Source organism: Danio rerio, chromosome 6, assembly GCF_052040795.2.
Source record: "Danio rerio strain M-AB ecotype USA chromosome 6, GRCz13ab, whole genome shotgun sequence".
In the NCBI taxonomy this organism is placed as follows: domain Eukaryota; kingdom Metazoa; phylum Chordata; class Actinopteri; order Cypriniformes; family Danionidae; genus Danio; species Danio rerio.
Window position 1 is genome coordinate 23890001 of NC_141026.1, and position 22259 is coordinate 23912259.

At 38.2% G+C, this 22259-nt stretch overlaps 1 protein-coding gene across 4 annotated transcripts in view; it reads right to left on the reverse strand.

Annotated features, from left to right (window-relative positions):
* The window catches only part of si:dkey-237i9.1, a 74009-nt gene extending 52379 nt beyond the window's left edge, over nucleotides 1-21630 (reverse strand). For 3 of the 4 annotated variants that reach the window (XM_087257167.1, XM_087257165.1, XM_087257168.1), the window contains exons 1-4: nucleotides 21326-21630; nucleotides 13847-13940; nucleotides 4752-4901; nucleotides 4519-4650 (exon numbers count right to left, since the gene is read on the reverse strand). In XM_087257167.1, coding sequence (XP_087113293.1) covers nucleotides 4519-4650; nucleotides 4752-4901; nucleotides 13847-13909 — 345 coding nt within the window. In that variant the 5' untranslated portion in view covers nucleotides 13910-13940; nucleotides 21326-21630. Of the gene's footprint in view, nucleotides 1-4518; nucleotides 4651-4751; nucleotides 4902-13846; nucleotides 13941-14967; nucleotides 15028-21325 lie in introns of those variants that run through there. The other variant, XM_087257166.1, reaches the window with a different exon arrangement.
* Nucleotides 21631-22259: the final 629 nt, after the last annotated feature.

Genomic DNA, 22259 nt, shown 5'->3' on the forward strand with positions numbered 1-22259 from the left:
GCCCTGTCTGCTGTGAATCTCTGGCTGCTGGTGTCCTGTCAGGCTGCTATTGGTGAGACCTGGTCAGCAGTGCCTCCAAGGCCTTTACCATCTCTTGTCTGGCCAGAGCATCCCTACTCTTGTCTCCTGTTCAGTGGCTGCTTAGTACTCAATACAGGACTCTCAAGCTCAGTCTTCCTTTAGCCCTGTTTACACTAATGCATTTTAATTTGAAAACACACAAGTTTTGCTACAGTTATGCCGTCCATCAACACTACGCCGGAGTTTTTGAGCGCCAAAAACAGAGTGTTTTGGAAACGCTAAAGAGGCCGTTTTCATTCTAAAACGCTGCTGCTCCGTCTCAGTGTGGATGGGGAAAACGGAGACATCTGAAAACGGAGGTGGGGCTGCCGACATTCGCCTCTATGATTGGGGCTTTTCCTCAATATTAAGTAGCCTACACACAGTTAAAGTTCTGCATCCTCTCAGACTTCGCAAGTTTGATATGGAAAACAGACTCCCGAGAACATGTTGGGTAAATTTTCAAAGGTAACAGTGTACTGTATAACCTTATTCATATCATCCTGGCTAGATTGTTTCACTTTCTTAACAATAAATTAAAACATGAAGGAACTGCTATTTTCATTTTGATATTAACAACTAAACAAACAGCAGAAATGTTGAGGCTCTGTGCTGCATATATGAGCATCATCTTCACTGTATGCATATTCATAACAAAATGGAGCCTATAACATTACTGCCTCCTTTTATTTTTATTAAAAATACGAAACACCCTCTCTTTTGCTGAATATCAGTTTTAATAATCAATAATGGCCATTAAAAAAGTATAACGTCCAATAAGTTTATCCATTATAGGAAATAAAGGCAAGCAATTACTCAATTTACAGACTGTACGTGGTTAAATTAATTATTAATTTATCTCTGCGATCAGCCAAAACACGTTACCCGAGAACAAGTAGCCTAATAGATTCAAAAAACCAAAGTCGGGGAATATGTTGTTAGATATAGACAACAAGATAAATTAAATATCACGTTTAGCAAATATAGTGAGATTAGATCCTGTGGGAGATCCTTGATGAACACTTCGACTAGCACAGCTCTCATCTGAGTAGATAGGGTGCAGCGCTTACCAGAGAGAGTGTGTGTGTGTGGTCACGTGATGTTCGTTTCAGTCGTTTTGGTGTGGACAGAGGGGTGTATTTAGAAACGCTGGGTGAAACGCTAGTGTGGACGCGGATCGTTTTCAATCTAAATTGAAGTTTTTAAAACTAAAACGCACTAGTGTAAACGGGGCCTTTGTCTGCCTGCTCCATTTAAGACTCCCCAGAACTACTTAATTCCTCACTGTTGGACTGTTTCACCTTAACTCCACTACATATCACATTATTGTCAATAAACACCCCTGTTCTTATTCTGCATTTGGGTCCTCCTTCCTCTAACTGTGACACTATCATAAGCCAGTGCTTCCCAAAAGATCTCCCACTTCAGTAATTCTCTCCAAAGAATCCTCACAGCTCAGACTTCATAACTTTGCTGCGTGTTCTATAAAAGATTTTGATGTAAATCGCAGATGATCCCTAAAACTGCGTGCGCGAATATCATACCTAAAGCCAACTTTACTGAGCTAGGAGGTGATTGGTTTTCTAAAGTTTTTCACAGTTCACGCGAGGGCTCGTGCAGCTTCATGAAGCCGATGAATAACCCACTTCGCCATGTTTATGCTGCCAAATGTCCCAAATAGTCCTCGCTGCAGCTGTGACGACATAACCTAAAACCTGCCTTGCAGCAATGGCGGCCGTCTGTGGGCGTGGCCAGGCCAGCCATGCATTTTCAATTTCAAATCGGCTTTCATTCGTCGCGATGAGTTAAATGAAAATGCATTATGTTTTTTTCATTTTCATTGCACGTATGTCTTGGAAAATGCTAACAGAAATACACTGCCATTTACATATTGCATTATCGTTTTGCGTATTACATTTCAAAATTAATTTTGCTACACACATCCCATGCTGTTATGCTGAAAATATAATCTTGTGTTTCCTAGACGCGAGTGTAAATGCATTTAGGACAAATAACATTTAAATGATCATTTTGCAAACAATGTAATTTAATTTACATTTTCATTCTGCACCAAACATTGCTCATATGTCTTGGAAAATGCAAATTCAAATACAGAAATACCTTGCCATTTAACATATTGCATTGCCATTTTGCATATTACATTTTAAATTGAATTATGCTACTCATATGCTTCCATACATTTTGAATCACCCTAAGTTTGTCAATTAGACCTACAGGACAACCAGCTAATAATGCAAAACGTTAGTCTAACTAAGGGGTCATGAAAAGGGGATAAAGGAGATCTTTGCTGATTTCGCACTGAGCATCCTCCTCTGACTATAAATGATGTTTCTTTCATAAAGTAACCAATTTTTAAATAAACACTTATGCACCAGGGACAGCATGTAATAATCATATTAACCTGGTCTCCAATTATATTGCAATACCAATTTGAAGTTGTTAGTGCAGAACTTACAATAATATTAACCCTCTGGGGTCGAAGACCGCGTATACGTGTTTTTATCTGTGGTGTCGTCAAACTGCTGAAATTAACTTAAATTACACTTTCAGTTTTGATCGTACAGATAAGATCAATACATCAATCGAATCTGTTATGTGTCTGTTATGTTGTCGTGAACACTCACATCTACAACAAACGTGTGTTCTTTTGCAAAATAAGGAAAAAAAAACAGTGTAGGCATCCTGTCTTTTCTCTCTCCGTGAACTGCTTTTAGAGCGCGTCAGTAAAATGCTCTGAAACTCCGAAAACAAAACACACAGAGATGAGACAAAAATCTCTAGAAAGCTTTAAAGTGTCTACTTTTAAATGCAGCTATGCGTGTCAAAAACAAACATGTCTTGATTAAGTAATCAGTATGAAACCAATGCTATGTCTAGTTTCTCAGTCTGATCTCATTAGTTGTAATGCAACCACGCCTACAAGGCATTGTTATTACGAGCGTCTGAAGACGCATGCAAACTGTGGTCAGAAAAAACATCACTAAAATGAAAGGAAACTCAGCAAACATTCAACAAAGATGATAATTTATGACATCTATATAAAGCTTGATATGTCTACTTTTGCATTAACCAATTCAAGTCGAAAACAAATAATCTCTTTTTATGTAATCCTTATAAAAGTATGGACCGCCTTTTCTGATTCCTTCTTGAAACTCTTCTCCCTTAGTCACATGCCTGTCTAATGGCTCATTATGCAGTTCATTATGCAGGTCTTTGTCTACTCAGGTGTGACTCACTGCATAGTAATGATAGTTTACACCTTCTCGCATAGACCAATTTCACTCAAAAAGTGACTTAAAAATTAATTCATTATATTGTTTTCTGTGAGTAAAAAAGATGATTCTCACATCATTTTGAAGTAAAAACACTAGGCTACAAGATTTACACATACAGTTCTCAAAAGACTTGTGCACAAATGTTCTCTGTGTGTTTCATGGCATTGTTTTAATGACTTCAACATTTTCATTTTTCACTAACCACGCATAAATGTTTCTTTCTCAAAAACACAAATGGATATAAACATTCCGCTTAGATATAATTGTAGTCCAACATGTGCTGTTTACAGTGTTATCACACTTTAGCCATTTATATGTTTTTAAGATACTGAGTACAACACAAATATCAGTGCATGTCAAAACTTCTCCAGAGCCCCGAAACACCCTTATGCTGCATTAACACCAGACGCGGAACACACGTCAAGCGCGAGTGATTTACATGTTAAGTCAATGCAAACGCGCGAATAGATATCCTGCGGCGCGATACGCGCGAATGACGCAAATTGCGCGGGGCGAATTGAACGTTTTGTGCATTTGACGCGCTTAACGAGCGTTTCGCGCGAATCTCTAGAGTTCGAAAATCTGAACTTCAGTGTACATTTGCGCTGCATTAACCAATCTGAAGCTTGCTCTTTTGGGGGCTTGATTGTGACGTAGAACCTGTTGTCGGTGTTTCGAGGGAAATCCTCCAGCCTTCAACGACAACAGTTCATCAAACTCGGCTTGGCTCAGTCAGAAGCACCGCTAAAGCCTCCGTCATCCAGGTTAAGTTTCTGGAGGAGTTTATGTGCTCACAGAGCTGGATGCACCTCTGAAAGGATGTAACGTTAGTGGACTCAGACACGACCCTGAACGTAACGACGCTGTTTTTCAGTCTTCATAAAGCACATAAACACTGTTATTTTCTTCATAAAATCCATGTTAGCCATTTAGCTATGAAGCTAAAGTCTTCGGGCAGACAGAAGCCCTGCCCATCACGCGAACCTGCTTCTGTTCTGAAGTGAATTTGACGCGCGAATGAAGCGAGTAAACTCAAATGTTCATGCGGCTATTTACGCGCGAATAGCGCGATTTATCCGCGCGTTCCGCGTCTGGTGTGAACACAGCATTAGACCCCAGAGGGTTAAAGCTAAGAGGGCAAATGAGGGCAATTTTTACTCACCGAGTAACAGCAAAGTTCATGGATGACAACTCTGTTAGAGAAGGTTTCATTGTGCGATTCAATACAAAGAGTTCTTTCTCTGTGATTCAGAGAGTTTTTCTGAATGAAGTAGACATAATCCACACCTGCAATCTACACACACACAGAATATAATATTTATTTGTATATAAAATTACAATATACACAAGCAATACACAAAAACAAAATAGAGGATTTGGAGGTCTCCATTTTACCCGTTTAAGGAGTCTTGGTGCATCCACATCAAGTTTACACCTCCTCTCAATCTTATTAAATGAACCATCTTCACTGTTCTCTTCACTGATCACATCACTGTCCACAAACATGGGGATCAGATGACAGGTGGGAAATCTCCTCTCATATGCCTGAGAAATAAAAAAAATAAAAAAAGACATAAAACTAGCTCATTTACATGGAGGAAAAAAACTTAACTATGCTGCAACCTCTGTGCCACAGGCTTTATAGAGGTAATCTCAACCTTTATTATCCAATGTCCTTCATCCAATGTTTTTTTACATTTCAGATTAAAAGTCCAAAATAATGAATTAAGCAATAATTAATAGTTAATTTTTTCACCATTAAGCATTAGTTAAAAACAAAATCACTAGTAATTAATGGGTTTCCAATCATTTTATACTGTCCAAACCGTATATTATATTGATCTCACCCCACCCCTAAACCCAACCATCACATGAGACTGTGTTCAGCTTTACTCTGATTAAACTCATTCTGTAGGATTTACAAGCATTTTGAGAAATGAGGACGTCACCAATGTCCTCATATTTCACCTCCTTTTTGTAATACCTGTGTCATTCCAATATAATTATACAGATTTGTGTCCTGATATGTCACAAAAACACGCACACACGCACACACACACACACACACACACACACACACACACAGTAGCTGACTCCGATTAGTCAGCTTGTATTTTTGTTTATCGTTTTATATTTCATTATTTAAATGTGTATTTCTTTGTTTCCGTTTGGCTTTAGTGGGAGGTCACAAGATTCTCTTTGATTGATTTAACCTTCGAGAGTTTGTATGATCACTCAGCATAGCGAGATCCCAATGCAAGCTCCTGCTTATTCTACAGCTGGTTATCAGGCGAACACGGTAAACTAAATATTGTTTTGTATATTATTTATTTATTTTTAGGTCCTTTTGATTGTGTTTGTGTGAAACAATTGGTTTGTTTTTTTTTGTTTATCTTTTAGTTTTGGTGTTCAATAAAGGAAATGCATAAGGACATCAGTATGTGGAAGCGTGGACTGTTTTAATAACCGGCGGGTAGCTACACACACTCTTCAGGATGCTATGGTTTTCACCATTATAATTGCAAGTATGTATTTCCAGTACGCTAAATAAAGTGCATATAAACTTGAATCGGAAGCAAGATTGGACATTGTGTACATAAAACTTGTGTTGAGATGCCAAGCATTGGGATTTAGCTGCTGCTACATTAGTAAAAACTTAGTTCTCATTGGACTGATGAGCGGCTTGAATGGAATATACGTGGATCGCCATTGGTGTGGAATTCCGTATAAAATGCCCAATGTGGCTGTGATTGAGTTAGCAACGCTGACACGGACAGACAACAAGGAAGAACGGTGGGTGATGTTTGTTTAAAGATTTCATGTAATGGAACGTGAAGTTTTAGACCAAATGGAGACATGCTTTGCTGATAGTTTATGCTGGCAGTGTTTTTCATTGATGGAAAGAAAGAATCCGGTTGTGATATGGCCGCTTGATGTTGATGGTGGAAAGGTTGTTAGGGAAAACGTTGCAAATGATAACGGTGTTGTTAATGAAGTTGTATCATCAAAAACAATGAGAAAATTGACTGCAATGGGGGTGGCTTTGCTCTTTGAAAATTTGCAAAAGTCTAGAAAACAGAAGATGAGTCAAGTAAATAAAATTAAACAAAATGTAAATGATATAATTTCTCTTTAAACCAAAAATGAAACTGCACTAAATGTGGAAAAGTAAATGAAGAGATGTCAAGTATTGTGAAAAAGCAGAAGATTTGCATAATGCAATTGTGCAAATGCCAATACCCCAGGATGAGTTTGATAAGCAAACCAAATAGTTCAATGCTAAAATTGCAGAAAATCTGTGTTTTCAAAAGGAAATCACAAAATGTTTGTCTGATGCTGGAAAGGAGTGTGGATAAAGCCTGTGATGTTTCATCTGCAGTAAGCAGCGAAATAGGACCTGATGACAGCATTTCAAACATGTCTACAAACCAATCTTACTGTAGTAAAGTATTAAAATGTTCAGCAAGTACTTCAAGTTCGACCTCTACTGCAGATTAAAACAAGGGCAGAAAAGAATGTTCTTTAACATGCTGCTGCTATGAAGAAGAGACATATTTTAGGGGAGGAAGAAAAATAGACTTCACATTTAAAGTGATAGACTGTTAGAAGTAATAAAAAGGCATTATCTAATGACTCACGAGTAAAAAAAAAAAAAAATAATCTCACTCAATGAAACCTGATTTCAAAATACATCTTCTTGACTACAATTCTACTCAAGTTGCGACGCACTGTACAACTACTAAACAAGCTGCAGGCATACAGGGGGGCACAGCTGCGGTTCAAAATAATACAGTCTCTCATTCGCAGTTACAAGATTATTCTTAGCAATCTCATGTCCATCTACAAACTGATACAGGACAAAGTATTCTGTATAACATCATGCTGCAATAGTCAAACATAACAGAAGCTTGTGCAAAGGGAGGATGTGACTTCATTACCTCCTCGAATATTTCCAATTTTTGATGAAGATACCTTAGTTTGCTACCTTCATTCAAGCTTTTGAGTATGGAATTGAAAGAAAGACCACAAATGCACAGGACTTTTTGTATTTAAAACAGTACTGTAACAGTTAAATGTTATTATTATTATTTTCTAATTTATTTATTTATTTTTTTTGCATAGTGTATTGTTTAGCATGATTAAAATCAGTATGTTGTAATCTTGCTTCCGACCTACGGAGGGCACAAATTTTCTGACTGAATAGACATTCTTTGGAAAAAAATTATAGCAAGCGTAAACTCTTTATTTTACCTGCGTGTATTGTTTTATCATCAAATAAACAAAAAACATCAAACACAAAAAAGGCATTCCAAAGTCAGAGTCTAAATAGTCTTTCTGAATAAAGTCAGTGACCGCTTATTGTTACGAAGCACTTGAGAGCGATGCAATATCTTTTCAAGGTCCAGTCACTTGTTAGGAAAGCGCCCTTTGATGCATATAGGAAAGACGTCAAGTTTCCCTCAGTTGAGTGAGATGATGTTGGCCCCAGAGAAGTTGGATAAGCTTAGTTTTGCTTAAACTCCAAGTGAAAACACAAGCCAACAGACGCATAAGGATAACAAAATATAAACAGTCCTTTCTAAAACAAACAAATTCGATATAAGTGCTTACAAACAACACATCAAATAAAGACAATTGAGTGATAACTGCAACAGTTCTCAAACATTGGACTGAATGTGAAGCCTGGTAGCGAAAGTGATACATGTATCACTTTCGCTACCAGGCTTCACATTCAGTCCAATGTTTGAGAATTTGTTTGTTTTAGAAAGGACTGTTTATTTTTTGTTATCCTTATATTGAGTTATTAACGTAGAATTTTATATATGTGGTGTTATATTATGGATGCGTGCGCTCCATGCGCTGGGTCCCTCCGTTAGTGGCAAGACCACTGGATTTCAATGCCAATAGTCGGTCGGCGAGTAAATGAATATGATGAATGAAAACACACAGGCATGTGCGTATAGACATACCTTGTACTGCTGTACAGTAACGTGTCATTTGTTTGTTTTGGTTGTCCTAATTTTAATAGGTTTCGTGATGATGTGATGGTGTGCTTTATCTGCATGATTCTCGCTGAAGTGGGCGGTTTGAGTGACGTTCGATTCGGGGGATGTTCTGTCGGTGGGGTTTGCATGACGCGCTGCGAGCTACTAGCCTGACAGTGGAAACGCGACATGATTGCGGCCTCACTGCTCAACCTTCCGGGCGATTGGCCTGGCCTGGCCCGATAGTGGAAATGTGGCTATTGAACCTTACAGAAATTAAGCAAAAAACCATCAGATGGGATCGCGAGATGCCACAAACTCCTTCACGCCAACGGTCTGAGTGGCTGCAAAATCTCAACAAGATAACCATGGTAAAAGTTGACATATACCAAGTCAAACGATTTTGAAATGATCAGGACAGCTCAATTGCATTACTTTTCAGATGCAAGTCAATGTGGATTACTTTGGACCAGTTGATGTGAAGAGAGGTCGCAGTGTTGTTAAAAGATATGGAGTTTTGTTTACCTGTATGACCAGTCGAACAGTACACCTTGCAGTAGCCTACTCGTCGTTTTATGTGCTGTCGTGGCCAAGTACTGCAGTTAAGATCTGATAATGGCACTAATTTTATTGGAGAAGAGAAATAGCTTAGAAATGCTTTAAAGAGTTTGGATCATGATAAAATTCAGCATACTTTTCTATCAGAAGGAATAAAATGGACCTTTAATATGACTTTATGCGTCTGGGAGAGGGTCATTTGTCTTGTAAAGAAGGTATTGCACTCTACACTTTGACAACAATGTTTGGAAGGCATTCACACTTTCTTTGTGAAGCTAAAGCTATTCTTAATGACTGTCCTATCACAAAGCTTTCTGATTATTCAAATGACTTGGAAGCAATAACGCCAAATCATATCTTGCTGTAGAGATCAAAACCGTTTCTTCCTCCAGGACTTTTCCAAAAAGATGATTTGTATATCACACGTAGATGGCGACAAGTCCAATACTTGTCTGACTTGTTTTGGAAAAGATGAATAAGGGAATATCTTCCACTATTACATGAATGTCAAAAATGGAGGAAGCCACATAGAACCTTCAATGTTGGAGACATAGTGGTCATCATGGATCCAGCAGCTCCAGGGGTTCCTGGTCATTAGGCAAAATCACTCAAACGTATCCTGATAAAAAGGGATTTGTCCGTTCTGTACAACTGAAGACAAAAACAGAATAGACCGGTTTCCAAAATCTGCCAATTAGAAAAAAAAATGGACTGATCCTTAAAGTAGTACACAAACATTTTTGGCTCCTTTGATATTTTAAGAGATTAATTGTAGTTGCACACAACAACAATTATGGGGCTGGTGTGCAAGAGCCTATGTGTTGATGTGAAATTATTTTGGGCTGTCACCACTTGGGGTGAGTGCACATAGGGTTTTTAAGTAGGTGTTTCTTGCATGAGGGAAGAAGGCTGAAGGGAGGGAATGCATAGTTACACATGCACGCATGCACGCATGCACGCACACACGCAAAAGTCTGGTTTGTGATCGGTAGACCTTAATTATATTAAATAATTATATTAATTAAATTAAATAATTTGAGTATTCTCGTTTATATCTGTGGATTGTCTGAGTGAAAACTGTAGTCTGATTATAATTAAAAAACAAACAATACAATTATTATTCCTTGCTCTTGATAGAACAAATGTTGCAACTTATGTCTATAATCAATAATGTTTATCCTTTGTTTTAATTAATACAGAGAAAAGTGTATACAATGTCCAATATTAAATTAAATATATTATTTAGTTTTATGCATATTGCATATTTTTTTGCTTTTTTATTTCAAGGAACTAAATGTAACATTGGCATTTGTGGCAATACAAAATCTATAATAGCTGTATTATTATTTTATATATAATATTTTGCTATTTTGAAAAATATCTAGTAAAATATTATGTACTGTCATCATAGCAAAGATAAAAGAAATCAAAAATTAGAAATGAGTTATTAAAAATATTATGTTTAGAAATAAGTTTTAAAAAAACTTTCCATTAAACAGAATTTGGGCAGGAAAAGGGTTGCTAATATTCAGGAAGGCTAATAATTCTGACTTCAACTGTATACATACAGTTATTTTCCACCATGCAAAGGAAAGAAAATAAATACAATAGAATAAAAATATGAAACAAACTGTGCTTTAAGCATCTTCACTCTAAGAAAAACACTTTAGCTACAAAAATTTTTCAATCAAGAGCAGTGGAAGGATGTTCTCCTTGTTTGATTAATGATAAAAACAGGCGGCAGCAGGAATATTTCGCGCGGTCACTTTAATGGTTTCTCTTTCACGTGTCTTTTGATCCTCGACTCGTTTGTTTATTACACAAATGAGGGTTAATGTGAATAATCAACAAACACAGCATTTTGACAACTATTTGACCATTAAAGCGCTCACGTTAAGATGACTTTAGATGTTTCGTCTCAGTGTGAAAATGAGACCGAATGCTGACCGGCCGCATGCTTCTGCTTCTGCGTGCCGCACACACATAAGCACGCGGTCTTTTGTGCTTTTAAGAGCAACAAATGTGTACAGCTGGAAAGGGGGCGGTATATGATGCAATAATTGTTTATCTCGATTACTGCTTTTTCATAATCGTTTGAAGCCAAAATCGAAATCGGACTTTCGATTAATTGCACAGCCCTACACCAGGAAACCCTAGGGCGAAGGTCAATGATTGACTTTGTGGTTGTATCAGCTGATCTCCGACCGTATGTCTTGGTCACTCAGGTAAAGAGAGGGACAGAGCTGTCAACTGATCACCACCTGATGGTGAGTTGGATCCGCTGGCAGGGGGAAAAGCTGGACAGACCTGGTAGGCCCAAACATACTTTGAGGGTCATCTGGGAACATCTGGCTGAACCTCAAGTCAGAGGGATTTTCAACTTTCACCTTCAGAAGAGCTTTGACAAGATTCCTAGGGAGGCTGGAGACATTGAAACAGAGTGGTCCATGTTCTCCATCTTCATTGTTGACGTGGCCATGAGGAGCTGTGGCCGTAAAGTCTGTGGTGCCTGCCACTGGAGCAATCCACAAACCTGGTGGTGGACATAGGAAGTATAGCATGACGTCAAGCTGAAGATGGAGTCCACCAGGGCTTGATTGGCTTGCAGGATTCCCGAGGTAGCTGATGAGTACTGACAGGCCAAGCGTGTTGCAGCCCGGATGGTTGTGGAAGCAAAAAATAAAAATAAATTAAAAATCTGGGCAGGGAGGAGTTCAGGGACACCATGGAGGAAGACTATCGGTTGGCCCCAAAGATATTCTGGCAAACCGTTCAGTACCTCAGGAGGGGACACCAGCTCCACATCAACACTGTTTACAGCAGAAGAGGGGAGCTTTTGACCTCAACTAGGGATGTTGTTGGACAGTGGAAGGATTACTTCGAGGATCTCCTTAACTGACATGTCTTTAATCGAGAAAGCGGAGACTGGGGATGCAAGGGTGGACTCACCCATCACCCAAGCTGAGGTAGTTTGCAAGCTCCGCGGTGGCAAAGCATGCGGCGGTGGATGAGATTCATCCTGTGTATGTTAGGTCTCTGGATATTGTGGGGGGTTCATGAGAGTATGCAGAACCAGTTCACATGCGTTTTGTGGACTAGGAGAAGGCATTCGACCGTGTCCTTTGTGGCATTATGAGGAGGGTGCTCTGAGAGTATGAGGTCAGAGGTCCTCTGTTAAGGGCCGTCTCGTCTCTGTATGAACAGAGTGGGAGTTTGGTTCGCATTGCCGGCAATAAGTCAAACTTGATTTCAGTGCATGTTGAACTTCGGCAGGGCTGTCCTTCATCAACAATTCTGTTCATAATTTTTATGGACAGAATTTTAAAGTGCAGCCTTGGTCCAGTTCGGAGAGCCCAGGATCTCATCTCTGTTATTCGCAGACAATGTTGTTCTGTTGGCTTCATCAAACATGGACCTTCAGCATGCACTGGGGCAGTTTGCTGCAGCTGGGATGAGAATCTGCACCTCCAAGTCCGAGGCCATGGTGCTCCACCAGAAAAAGGTGGTTTGCCATCTCTAGGTTGGAGGAAAGTCCTTACCCCTGGTGGAGTTCAAATATTTTGGGGTTTTGTTCACGATTGAGGGAAGGATGGAATGTGAGAATGGTAGATGTACAGGTCCGTTGGGGTGAAGGAGCTGAGTGAAAGGCAAAGCTCTCGATTTACCGTTCAATCTATATTCCTACTCTCGCCTATGGTCATGAGCTTTGGGTCATGACTGAAAGGACAAGATCTCTGATACAAGTGGCCGAAATGAGTTTCCTTCACAGCCTGGCAGGGCGAACCCTTATAGACAGGGTGAAGAGCTCAGTAACCCAGGAGGAGCTCGGGTAGAGCCGCTGCCCCTCCACATTGATAGAAGTCAGCTGAGTTGGCTCACGCATTTGTTATGAATGCCTCCTGGTCGCTGACCTAGGGAGGTGTTCCAGGCATGTTCCACCAGAAGGAGACCTCGGGGAAGACCCAGGACACAATGGAGGTACTTTGTTTCTCGGCTGGCCTGGGACCGCCTTGGGATCCCCCTGGAGGAGCTGGAGGAAGTGTCTGGGAAGAGGGAAGTCTGGGGTTCTCTCCTAAGACTGCTGCCCCCTTTACCCGGAAAATCGGTTCAAAATGAATGAATGAATATAATATTTTGTTAATATGTTCAGTTTTATTATTTTTTAAATATAGCAATCAGCCAGGTATAGTAATACATAACATTTTGAAATCAGTAAAACTGCTAAAATATTACATAAATACTTTTTACAAATTCTAAATTGTGGCCCTTAGCATTTTATGTGGTTTTAGGGCGCTTTCACACCTGTGTATCGATTCAGTTGTTCCGAAACAGAGATTACAATTGTTACATTGTTGCTCTTTGCTCTTGGAGCGGTTCGCTTTCACACTGCAAAGTTTATAATCGGACCAAAAGAGCTAAAACAAGTCACGTGCGAGGAAACTCTCTTCACTTTGGTCAGAACCGACTTATTTGAGAACCGGGAGTGAGACGCGAGATTACCGGGAGATCATCACTGGTTTGCGGGCATCCGGAGACTCGCGAAACTTCCCGACATACTCATAATTCTCTCTTCATATAGCCGTAAGCCTATTACATATCCATAAAACACTGTGATATAACCGCGCTGGGATCGGATCGCTTTCTCACTGCAATCGATCCGCTCCAGGGTTCGTTTCAATCGACCCGAGACCACCTCATTTAAGCGATCTCGGAGCGATTACTTTGGCGCGGAACAGAGCGCGATTGCCCTGTTCACATATGCCAATCGAACCGCGCTAACTGGGCAAACGAGATACGTTCCGAAACAAAAGTGTAGGTGTGAAAGCACCCTTAATGTGCCCCCCAGGCCTTTAAACATGAATACCACTGAGCTGTATGGAATGCCTTGTGGGACTGGGATGCAATGTAAATGTGCTGTTGAGTGTTAAGACTGTGGTTGATACTTACTGCCATGACAAGTTCAAAAGGATGTTTGTACACCCTCACAGGGGACTGATACTTTTGCACCATGATGGAACCTTTGGCAGTGCTGAAGTATAAACTAAAGAAAAAAAAACAAGAACACAATCATTTTATGTAATGATACAAAGATTTATCAGAAGTAGTAGTACATCACCATAATGTTGCCAGAAAAGCATAATTTTACATTTTTTTATTATTCATACACATTTTTAGTTCTAAAACTACGTCTATGTATTAGGGTTGTGAAGATGAGGAAATTTCCCCACAAAATCGACATGTTAATCGACATGTGACGACACCGGTAATACCGGTATCACCGTGGGGGTGGGTGTTTCCTCTTTTTTTCTGCTTTTAAATAACTTATAAATGTGTGCGTATAATACTTTCATTTTCAGTTTTGCAGGAATTGCCAACACGCACAGCATAAGAGCGCTATACCCAATACACTGACTGGCAGGATGTGCTGAACAAACTCCTCAGGACCAGTTTTATTTGTTTTGCTATTTGCGTGTTGTTCCTTTTCATAGTACCCTTTATTTGTAAAATCTCTCAAGTTAATATTGGCTATCGGGTAACAATCTCCCTCAAAGATATTGGGGTTCAATAAGGTGGTGCGCAGTATGACAACACCTCCCTGTAAGTTTACACACTGCATAGACTACAGCTCTGGTGTGTTATGAACTGCATGTTTTAAATGACAGCGAGACATGCTACATTTAGTTTTTCTTGGAAAATATACATTATAACCCAGTACACAATAAAATAATATTTTTTGAATGGCTTGTCTATTGGCAGCGTAAAACCGTTAAGCTTAAATAGGCTTAGTACATTTTTATTAATATCAAAAAACATTGATACAAACTAGCCACCCTTTGATTTTTTTTTTCGTTTCTGTATATTTTATCAAACGAAAAATGCAATGAATTGTTTATTTTGGTTTTCATTTTATTAGAATTATTATTAACAATTATTATTCACAACTTTTACATAACATTGGCTCTGATTGGGTTAATCTAACAAATAGGCTTTTTGGCTCAAGGACATTTATGCCTGTTAATTTCAGTGCTGTATTTTGACAGATTTCCCAAAGGCTTCAGCTATTCTACCTGTCAGTTGGTACCAGCCCCAGTTTTGCGACTTGACTTGTGTGGCGTCTGTATCATTGTCTGGATAACAGTGAGAGAGAGATAAGATCAGACCTTAGATTCGATGTGTGTCATAGTCACTTTACTGCAATTTTGTAATATTGGATCATCTTTATTAACTTTCATTTGATTAAATGCCAAAATACTGCCACACATTTCATTTCTTGCCAAAATAAAACATTGCATTTAATGCTGAAAGAAGGTCAACCAGATTAACATATCATACCGCATTCACAATAGCCTCATTTATTTAATTAGGCTATAATGTCCTTGACCACCACCAAATAAGAATGTTCAACTGGACATTACTTTAGTTCTATGTTCAGAGTCGCTGCCTCAGTCAATCAAATCCAGTCAAATAAAGATTACAGCTCAGACTACAGGAGTTTTAACCCGATTTATACCCGATTTTCACCTTCTGTTAAAAGGAAATAATTAAGTTTACTACAGCTCATAAGCAAATAAACACTTAGTTTATGTTGTCATATTTTCATTGTCAATTTTTTTGTTTCTAGTTTAATAAACAAAAATAAACTTATAAGCATAATTTAAAATGATTATTTATATAAATATTACGGAATGATAGGGTATATTTTACATATTAGGCAACTAAAGCACAACAGCAGCCTGTTTTTTGTTCATTAGATATAATCAGGGCCGGAGTGGGACTCCTTTTCAGCCCTGGAGTTTCAAGCCTTATACCGGCGCACCTCAGTTCACATTGGACTATATTAAAATAAGGTAATTTCCAATTCAGTATCTAATTACACTATCACGTCTTTTTCAAGAAAACAGCTGCTTGAAAACTTCAAATGTTCCAACAACCTTTGAGTTTTATGTCTTAACAATAAAAATGAAAAAAAAAGAAAGATTTATTCAGGTGAGGATCGAACACAGATCGATGGCGTTGCAACGCAACGTGCTGACCACTGGACTACAATAGCGCAGTTACACTTGTGTGGCCGGAACGATAGTTAATACTCATCATTACCCTGCAGGCTACATTTTGCTCATGGGGCTGCAGGACAATAAATAATAAGAGCGAAGCTGCGGCAAAATAATGAATAAAAAGTGCGAGGCTATGGTCAAATAAATAAATAAATGAAAAAAAGTGTGACTAGGACTGCTGGCGGCTCCGTTTGCCATGCTTGAGAGGAACAGTCTGCGCAAATGGAGTACAGAGTGGGTGTCATCGACTACAGCTCTCATCTGATTGGCTGAAAAGTACGAGTTGCCCTGATTCTGCCAGGAAAGTCTCAAAAATACACACACTCGTATCCAGGGGGAGTCGTACATGAAAGAGGATTTGCACATTGTCATTCAGGATGAACTCGCAAGTTTTAAACATTCAAAACTTTTTGTATACTCTTATACATTTGCAAATGGTGTTTTGCATTTGTGAACGTATTTTATGAAAATTTATTTTTATATCGTGCACGTGAATTTTTTTTGTGAATATAAATAAATATTTTACGCACATGAATTTGATTTTATGCATGTGAATTTGGCTACGCATGTGTACATCGTGTCTTTTGCGTGAATCACTTTTGAGTCTTTTCTGACTTTTCTGACATACTAAAGTGTCACTACTAATAAATTAAGAAATAATGTAGGCCTACGTGTCACTAATGTCATGCCACTGATGTCAGTAGGCCTACATGCCACTAATGTCAGTAGGCCTACATGTCAGTGATATTGTGACGTGCCAGTAGGTGTCAGTATAAGCACATTAAGGCTATAGTTTTTCTTTGCTTTAATATTGAAAAATGATTAGGCGAATGAAACCTGTTATCTTAAATACAAATATGTTATGTAGAGCTGGGCGATATGGCAAAAAAAATTATCACAATAATTTTTTTCATCAGTCGATATCGACATTTATCACGAGAAATGTAAAATCTTTATATCTATCAATTATATAAGATTTTCAGCATGCCAATGGCTTTGTGCAGCTGATTTAACACATTTAGTGAAATGTTTTAGCTGTCTGACAATATAAATAATAAAATAATGAACAAAAGAACCATCTTAATTCAGCATTTACTTGTTCAAGTTTTCAACAACCAAAGACATTACAAGTTATTGGATATTATTGTTCAACATCAGAAAAAAAATAAACCCGATTTGGAACAATGTGAGTTAATAGTCACAGAATTTTCAGTTTTGATTGAACTCTCCTTTTAATGGTGAGTATGGTAAATTTAGGGTAAAATATACTTTAATGTATTTTATTTAGGGATGCTAAAGATTACTTGATCTATTGATTTCAATAACGCTTTAATTGATGGACCTTATCGATGACTGATTAAGCATGCATGTAAAGGTGTAGTTAGGCTTTGTGCTGAGACGCATCCACGCATTACATAATCAAGTGTGTGCAGTTTACCTTACTTATGCTGTCACCCTCTTGACATCCCATATTGCGGGTCGCATAAAACCTTGTTATGCGCATATCGCCGATATATCCACACGTGTTTTAACCAAATTTGTCTGACAGACTAGCACGAATAGGTCTATGCAGACTCTCATTTTACAATGAGATGGGTTGAGGGGGGGGTTCTTGTTAGGCACGGCTTTCGAAAATGATGACATGAGCCTCTGCTGGGTAGCTGCGCAGGTTTGCCAACACTTGTTTATGTCTGTAATTTCTTAGCATCTTCATAAGGGTGGTCTTGTTTTAATTGGTGAAACAGGCCATGGTGTTGCCTGCTTTTAATGACACGAGTCGTCTAAGCAGTTTGTGGAGCACATTGCTCTGTTTTGTGTCGGATAGCGAAGAAGTAGCTCATGAAGTCTAGTGACGTTTCTTGTCAACAATGTCTGTGACTCTGACCTTTTTTTACCTTATTTCTTTCTTACTCCTTTCAGTGCAACTAACACTGTATGGCTGTAAACTTGTACGGCAAGCGGCAGTCGGAAGGGCAGGCTGCAAAATGCTTGCGCAATGTTTTGCATAGTGCGTAAATATTATCGAGCAATTATCAAACTGTCATTATCATTTTATCAAAAAATTTTATATCGTGATAATTATCGATATCGAATTATCGCCCAGCCCAAATGTTATGTATTTACAACATGCATTTTATTATAACTTTATTATAATATAACTTTTTAAAGCATATCATTTAAAATACCTTAAAATTAAAATTAATTAATTATTAAAATTAATAAATTTTTTAACAAACAGAGAAGTCCATATTCTAGCCAACAAAGGAACCGCCACAATGCAATAATATAAGGCACAACAGATAAGCATGTCACAATAAATTTGATATCCACTGACATGTACTGTCAAATGATTTAATATTAAGTATAGTAGCAACAAATACCGGAAGTATAACTACGAATACATAAAATAAATGTTTTTAAATTAAACATCATGGAGTAGTCCAGCATATAAACTAACTTGTGACACAATAAATCATGTTAAAAATTGCATAATAATTAAATATGGTCTTGTGCGTGTTAATTGGTGTCATTTAGCTTCGCCGAGTGTCGATGTCACTGCAGCGACATGTAGCACCACGCTCTGAGTGACACAGGTCACTACCATAAACTGTAAAAGATATGGACGTAGTATCCTTGATGTCACCCATAGATTTCTGAACACTGCAAAAGAAGCTACAAGTAGGCCCCACCAACCATCACCATTTTGTTCGTACATCATCGCACCCACAGTGGGATACCAAACAAGGTCAAAGAGGCGGACAGTGAGCGGAGCTACAGACACCTGCTGGCATTTTGCTTGGACCTGGCTTAAGCAGATTTTACTTTGGGAGAACGCTTAATACTTTACTACCTGCGACACGTTTGTGTTCTGACCACGAGCTTGGTTGTGTACACTATATTAATATAGTGTTTTGACTTTTAAAAACACTGATATAACACACTGAGCCACTATGCATTGTTCTTATGACATTTTTCTACAGGAGGAAAACGTGAATTACTTCCCAACACTTCAGATATAGTCCATGTTAGTAAATGCAAGATTTATTAGGTCCAGGCATAACACTGTCTGAACATGCTTCAGATGACTGTTCTATAACCTACAGCTAATCAATCTGTCAGATTCTGGAGTGCTTTACATGTCTAAAGAAAAATATAAATGATGCTAAATAAAACAAATACGTTTATAGAGATGGTATACAAGTATATACTTTCAATCACCTGGGAAACTTAATCAGTTTGTGAGCACAATTAAATGCACGCAGCATGTTATATCATCTGATAATTGTAGGAAATCATCGAGATTCAGTTTTAACATGAAGTGACACGACATCTGATGTATAGATGCCACTAGAACGTGCCACTGAGTGTAGTGACACTTCCGGTGACATACCAGGTTTTCACTGTCATGCGTCACTCGGTAGTGGCATGTGTAGTGACCTGTGTTGCGCTGCATGTCACTGAAGTGACATCGACACCCGGCGAAGCTTAATGACATTAATCAACACGCACAAAACCATATTTAATCATTACGCGACTTTTAACCTGATTTATTGCGTCGCAAGTTAGTTTATATGCTGGACTACTCCATGATGTTTTCATTTAAAAGCATTTATTTTATTTATTTTCGTACGTAATGTTTAGTCATTTGATAGTACATGTCAGTCAAATTTAGTGTGGCATGCTTATGTAAAGGAGGGGTTACACTTATCTGTTGTGCTGTATATTATTGCATTGTGGCAGTTCCTTTGTGGGCTACAATATGAACTTCTCTATGTTTGTTAATTCATTAATTTATTTATTATTTAACTTGTTTATTTTCATTTTAAGGTATTTTAAATAATATCCTTTATAAAAGTTAGAATAAAATTCATGTTGTAAATTCATAACATATATGCATGTAAGATAATAGGTGTCATTTGCCTAATAATTTTTTAATATTACAGCAAAGACTAACTTAAAAGATTATGTGCTTATAACGTGCTTATACTGACACCTACTGGCACATGTCACAAGATCACTGACATTACTGGCATGTGTCCCTGACATTACTGACAAGTGTCACTGACATTAGTGGCATGCACTGACATTAGTGGCATTTAGGCCTACTGACATTAGTGGCATGCACTGACATTAGTGCCATGACATGAAGTGGCATGTAGCTGCAATCACATTTAACACAGCTTACATGACAGTGAAAACCGGACTTGCCACCGGAATTGTAACTACACTCAGTGGCATGTGCCAGTGACATTGGTACTACAGATGTTGTGTCACTTCATGTTAAAACTGCTGCTGGAATAATCCCAAAAGGCAACTGACTACGTAAAGAAACATTAACCAAAACAAAAATACAATGTATATGCCGAGCTCAGCAGCTAATTAGCCGTAATCAGTTGGGGTGACAAGACAGCGAGCAGCGAGAGCTGTCACTCAAGTGGCCATGCCCTTAATTATGCCGACTTAATATAACTTAATAAAAATTAATTAGATTATAAAATAAATAAATAAATAAATCAACCCCCTCACAGTTGTCAAGAAGTGTAATCACACCAAATATACACCACATATACATATACACCAAAGCTATCTTTTGTACCAGGCTGTAAACATGTTTTATCAGCTGTAAAAATGGCCTATTTCCCTTGCAGTCAGAAATCACCTGGACTTCCTGGAGCCAGCTCCCCAAGTGGAGTCGATGAATTGCAGTTTAAGTTACTAAATATTAGACACTACACATCACTACTGAGTGACACATGACAGTAAAAACCGGACATACCACCGGAAGTGTCAATACACTCAGTGGCATCTGTACGTCAGATTTCGTGTCACTTCATGTAAAAAAATGCTAGACTCAGATCTAGACTAACTACTGCACTAAGAAATAAAAATCTATGTATATGAGCTAACTTACAAAAATCGGTGACGTAAAGTAATAGAAACCTTCCTTCTATGAACTGTTGTTATTGTAGCATATCCGAAACAACTTTCTCTATTATGAAAGAATATGGTATATGTATGCTTATCTGGACATCATATATATTATAAGTAACTTAGCTGAGCTCTTCTGGTAACGCAATTAGCCGGTTAGCGCATAGAATACTTCCTGAAAACGTCCCTCACAATGACCCCATGATTTAACTGTAACGTTGATCATTAAGAAATTATACTGCTCTAAAACACCACGGTCGTTATTTAAAACAACACGTAACTATAAACGGTTTTAGGGGAAACGCCCGACGTAGCGTACGTTAGTTCACCGCTAATGCTATTTAACAACAAGACGTCTAAGCATTGCATTAGTCAATAGCAAGTATACATTGATTTTATTTGAAATGTATTTAATGTGTAGTTAATTGGAAAATATACTTACAAAAACAAAGTAACGTTATTCGTAGAAATTGATAAAGCCCTTTTCAATGTCAAGCGTCCGCTTCAGTTTTTAGATGCTAACGTTAAAAGGGATTTCCATGGCTGTTGTTTTGTCTCTGAGTCAAACCAGCCAGTAATCCAGATCAGACCTGGAACAGACTCACTGCTGTTGACCCTGTTCCCATAACACAACGGGTGAGAAAACACTGCTACTCCTGGCTGCTTGTATCTCCAAAAATTTTAACGCCACAATGCAACTCAGCTGCGTTAACGTCCTTCTGCGCAGGCACAAGAAGTGAAAACTACATATGCAATCACTTCTTCGTCTTCTTTGATGTTTATCGGCGGTTGGTATCCAACTACAATGGTGCATTACCGCCGCCTTCTGTACCAGAAGTGGACAGCGATAAGCAGTCCCTTCATTTTTTTAACTCTGGAAAATAGCGTTTTTTGCTTTTCTCCTAACACTGCATTTCACCGTCAAATATAATATTTCAAATATAAGATTTTTTTTCTTTGCATTGTGATGTAATTTCATATCTCATCTTTGGCTATTTATGTATAGGGATGGGCAGTATATATGATAGCCTACATGTATTTCAAATAAAAAATATAATTTTGTCATTTGTATTTAATGAGTTTGTGAAAATGGGTTAAAATTTTAAATCAAAATACTTCAGTGTAGATGGGTTGCAGCTGAAAGTGCATCCGCTGTATTAAAAAAACGTGCTGGATACGTTGGCGGTTCATTCCGCGGTGGCGACCCCGGATTAATAAAGAGGCTAAGCCGAAAAGAAAATGAACACTAGTGTCTTGTATTTTTGTATTTTTGAAATACTATAAAATACTTCGTAAGGAGTCTAGATGATGACATCATAAAAATCCAGCCTCAGATTAAAGAGCCCATATTATACATGAAATAGGGTCATATCCTG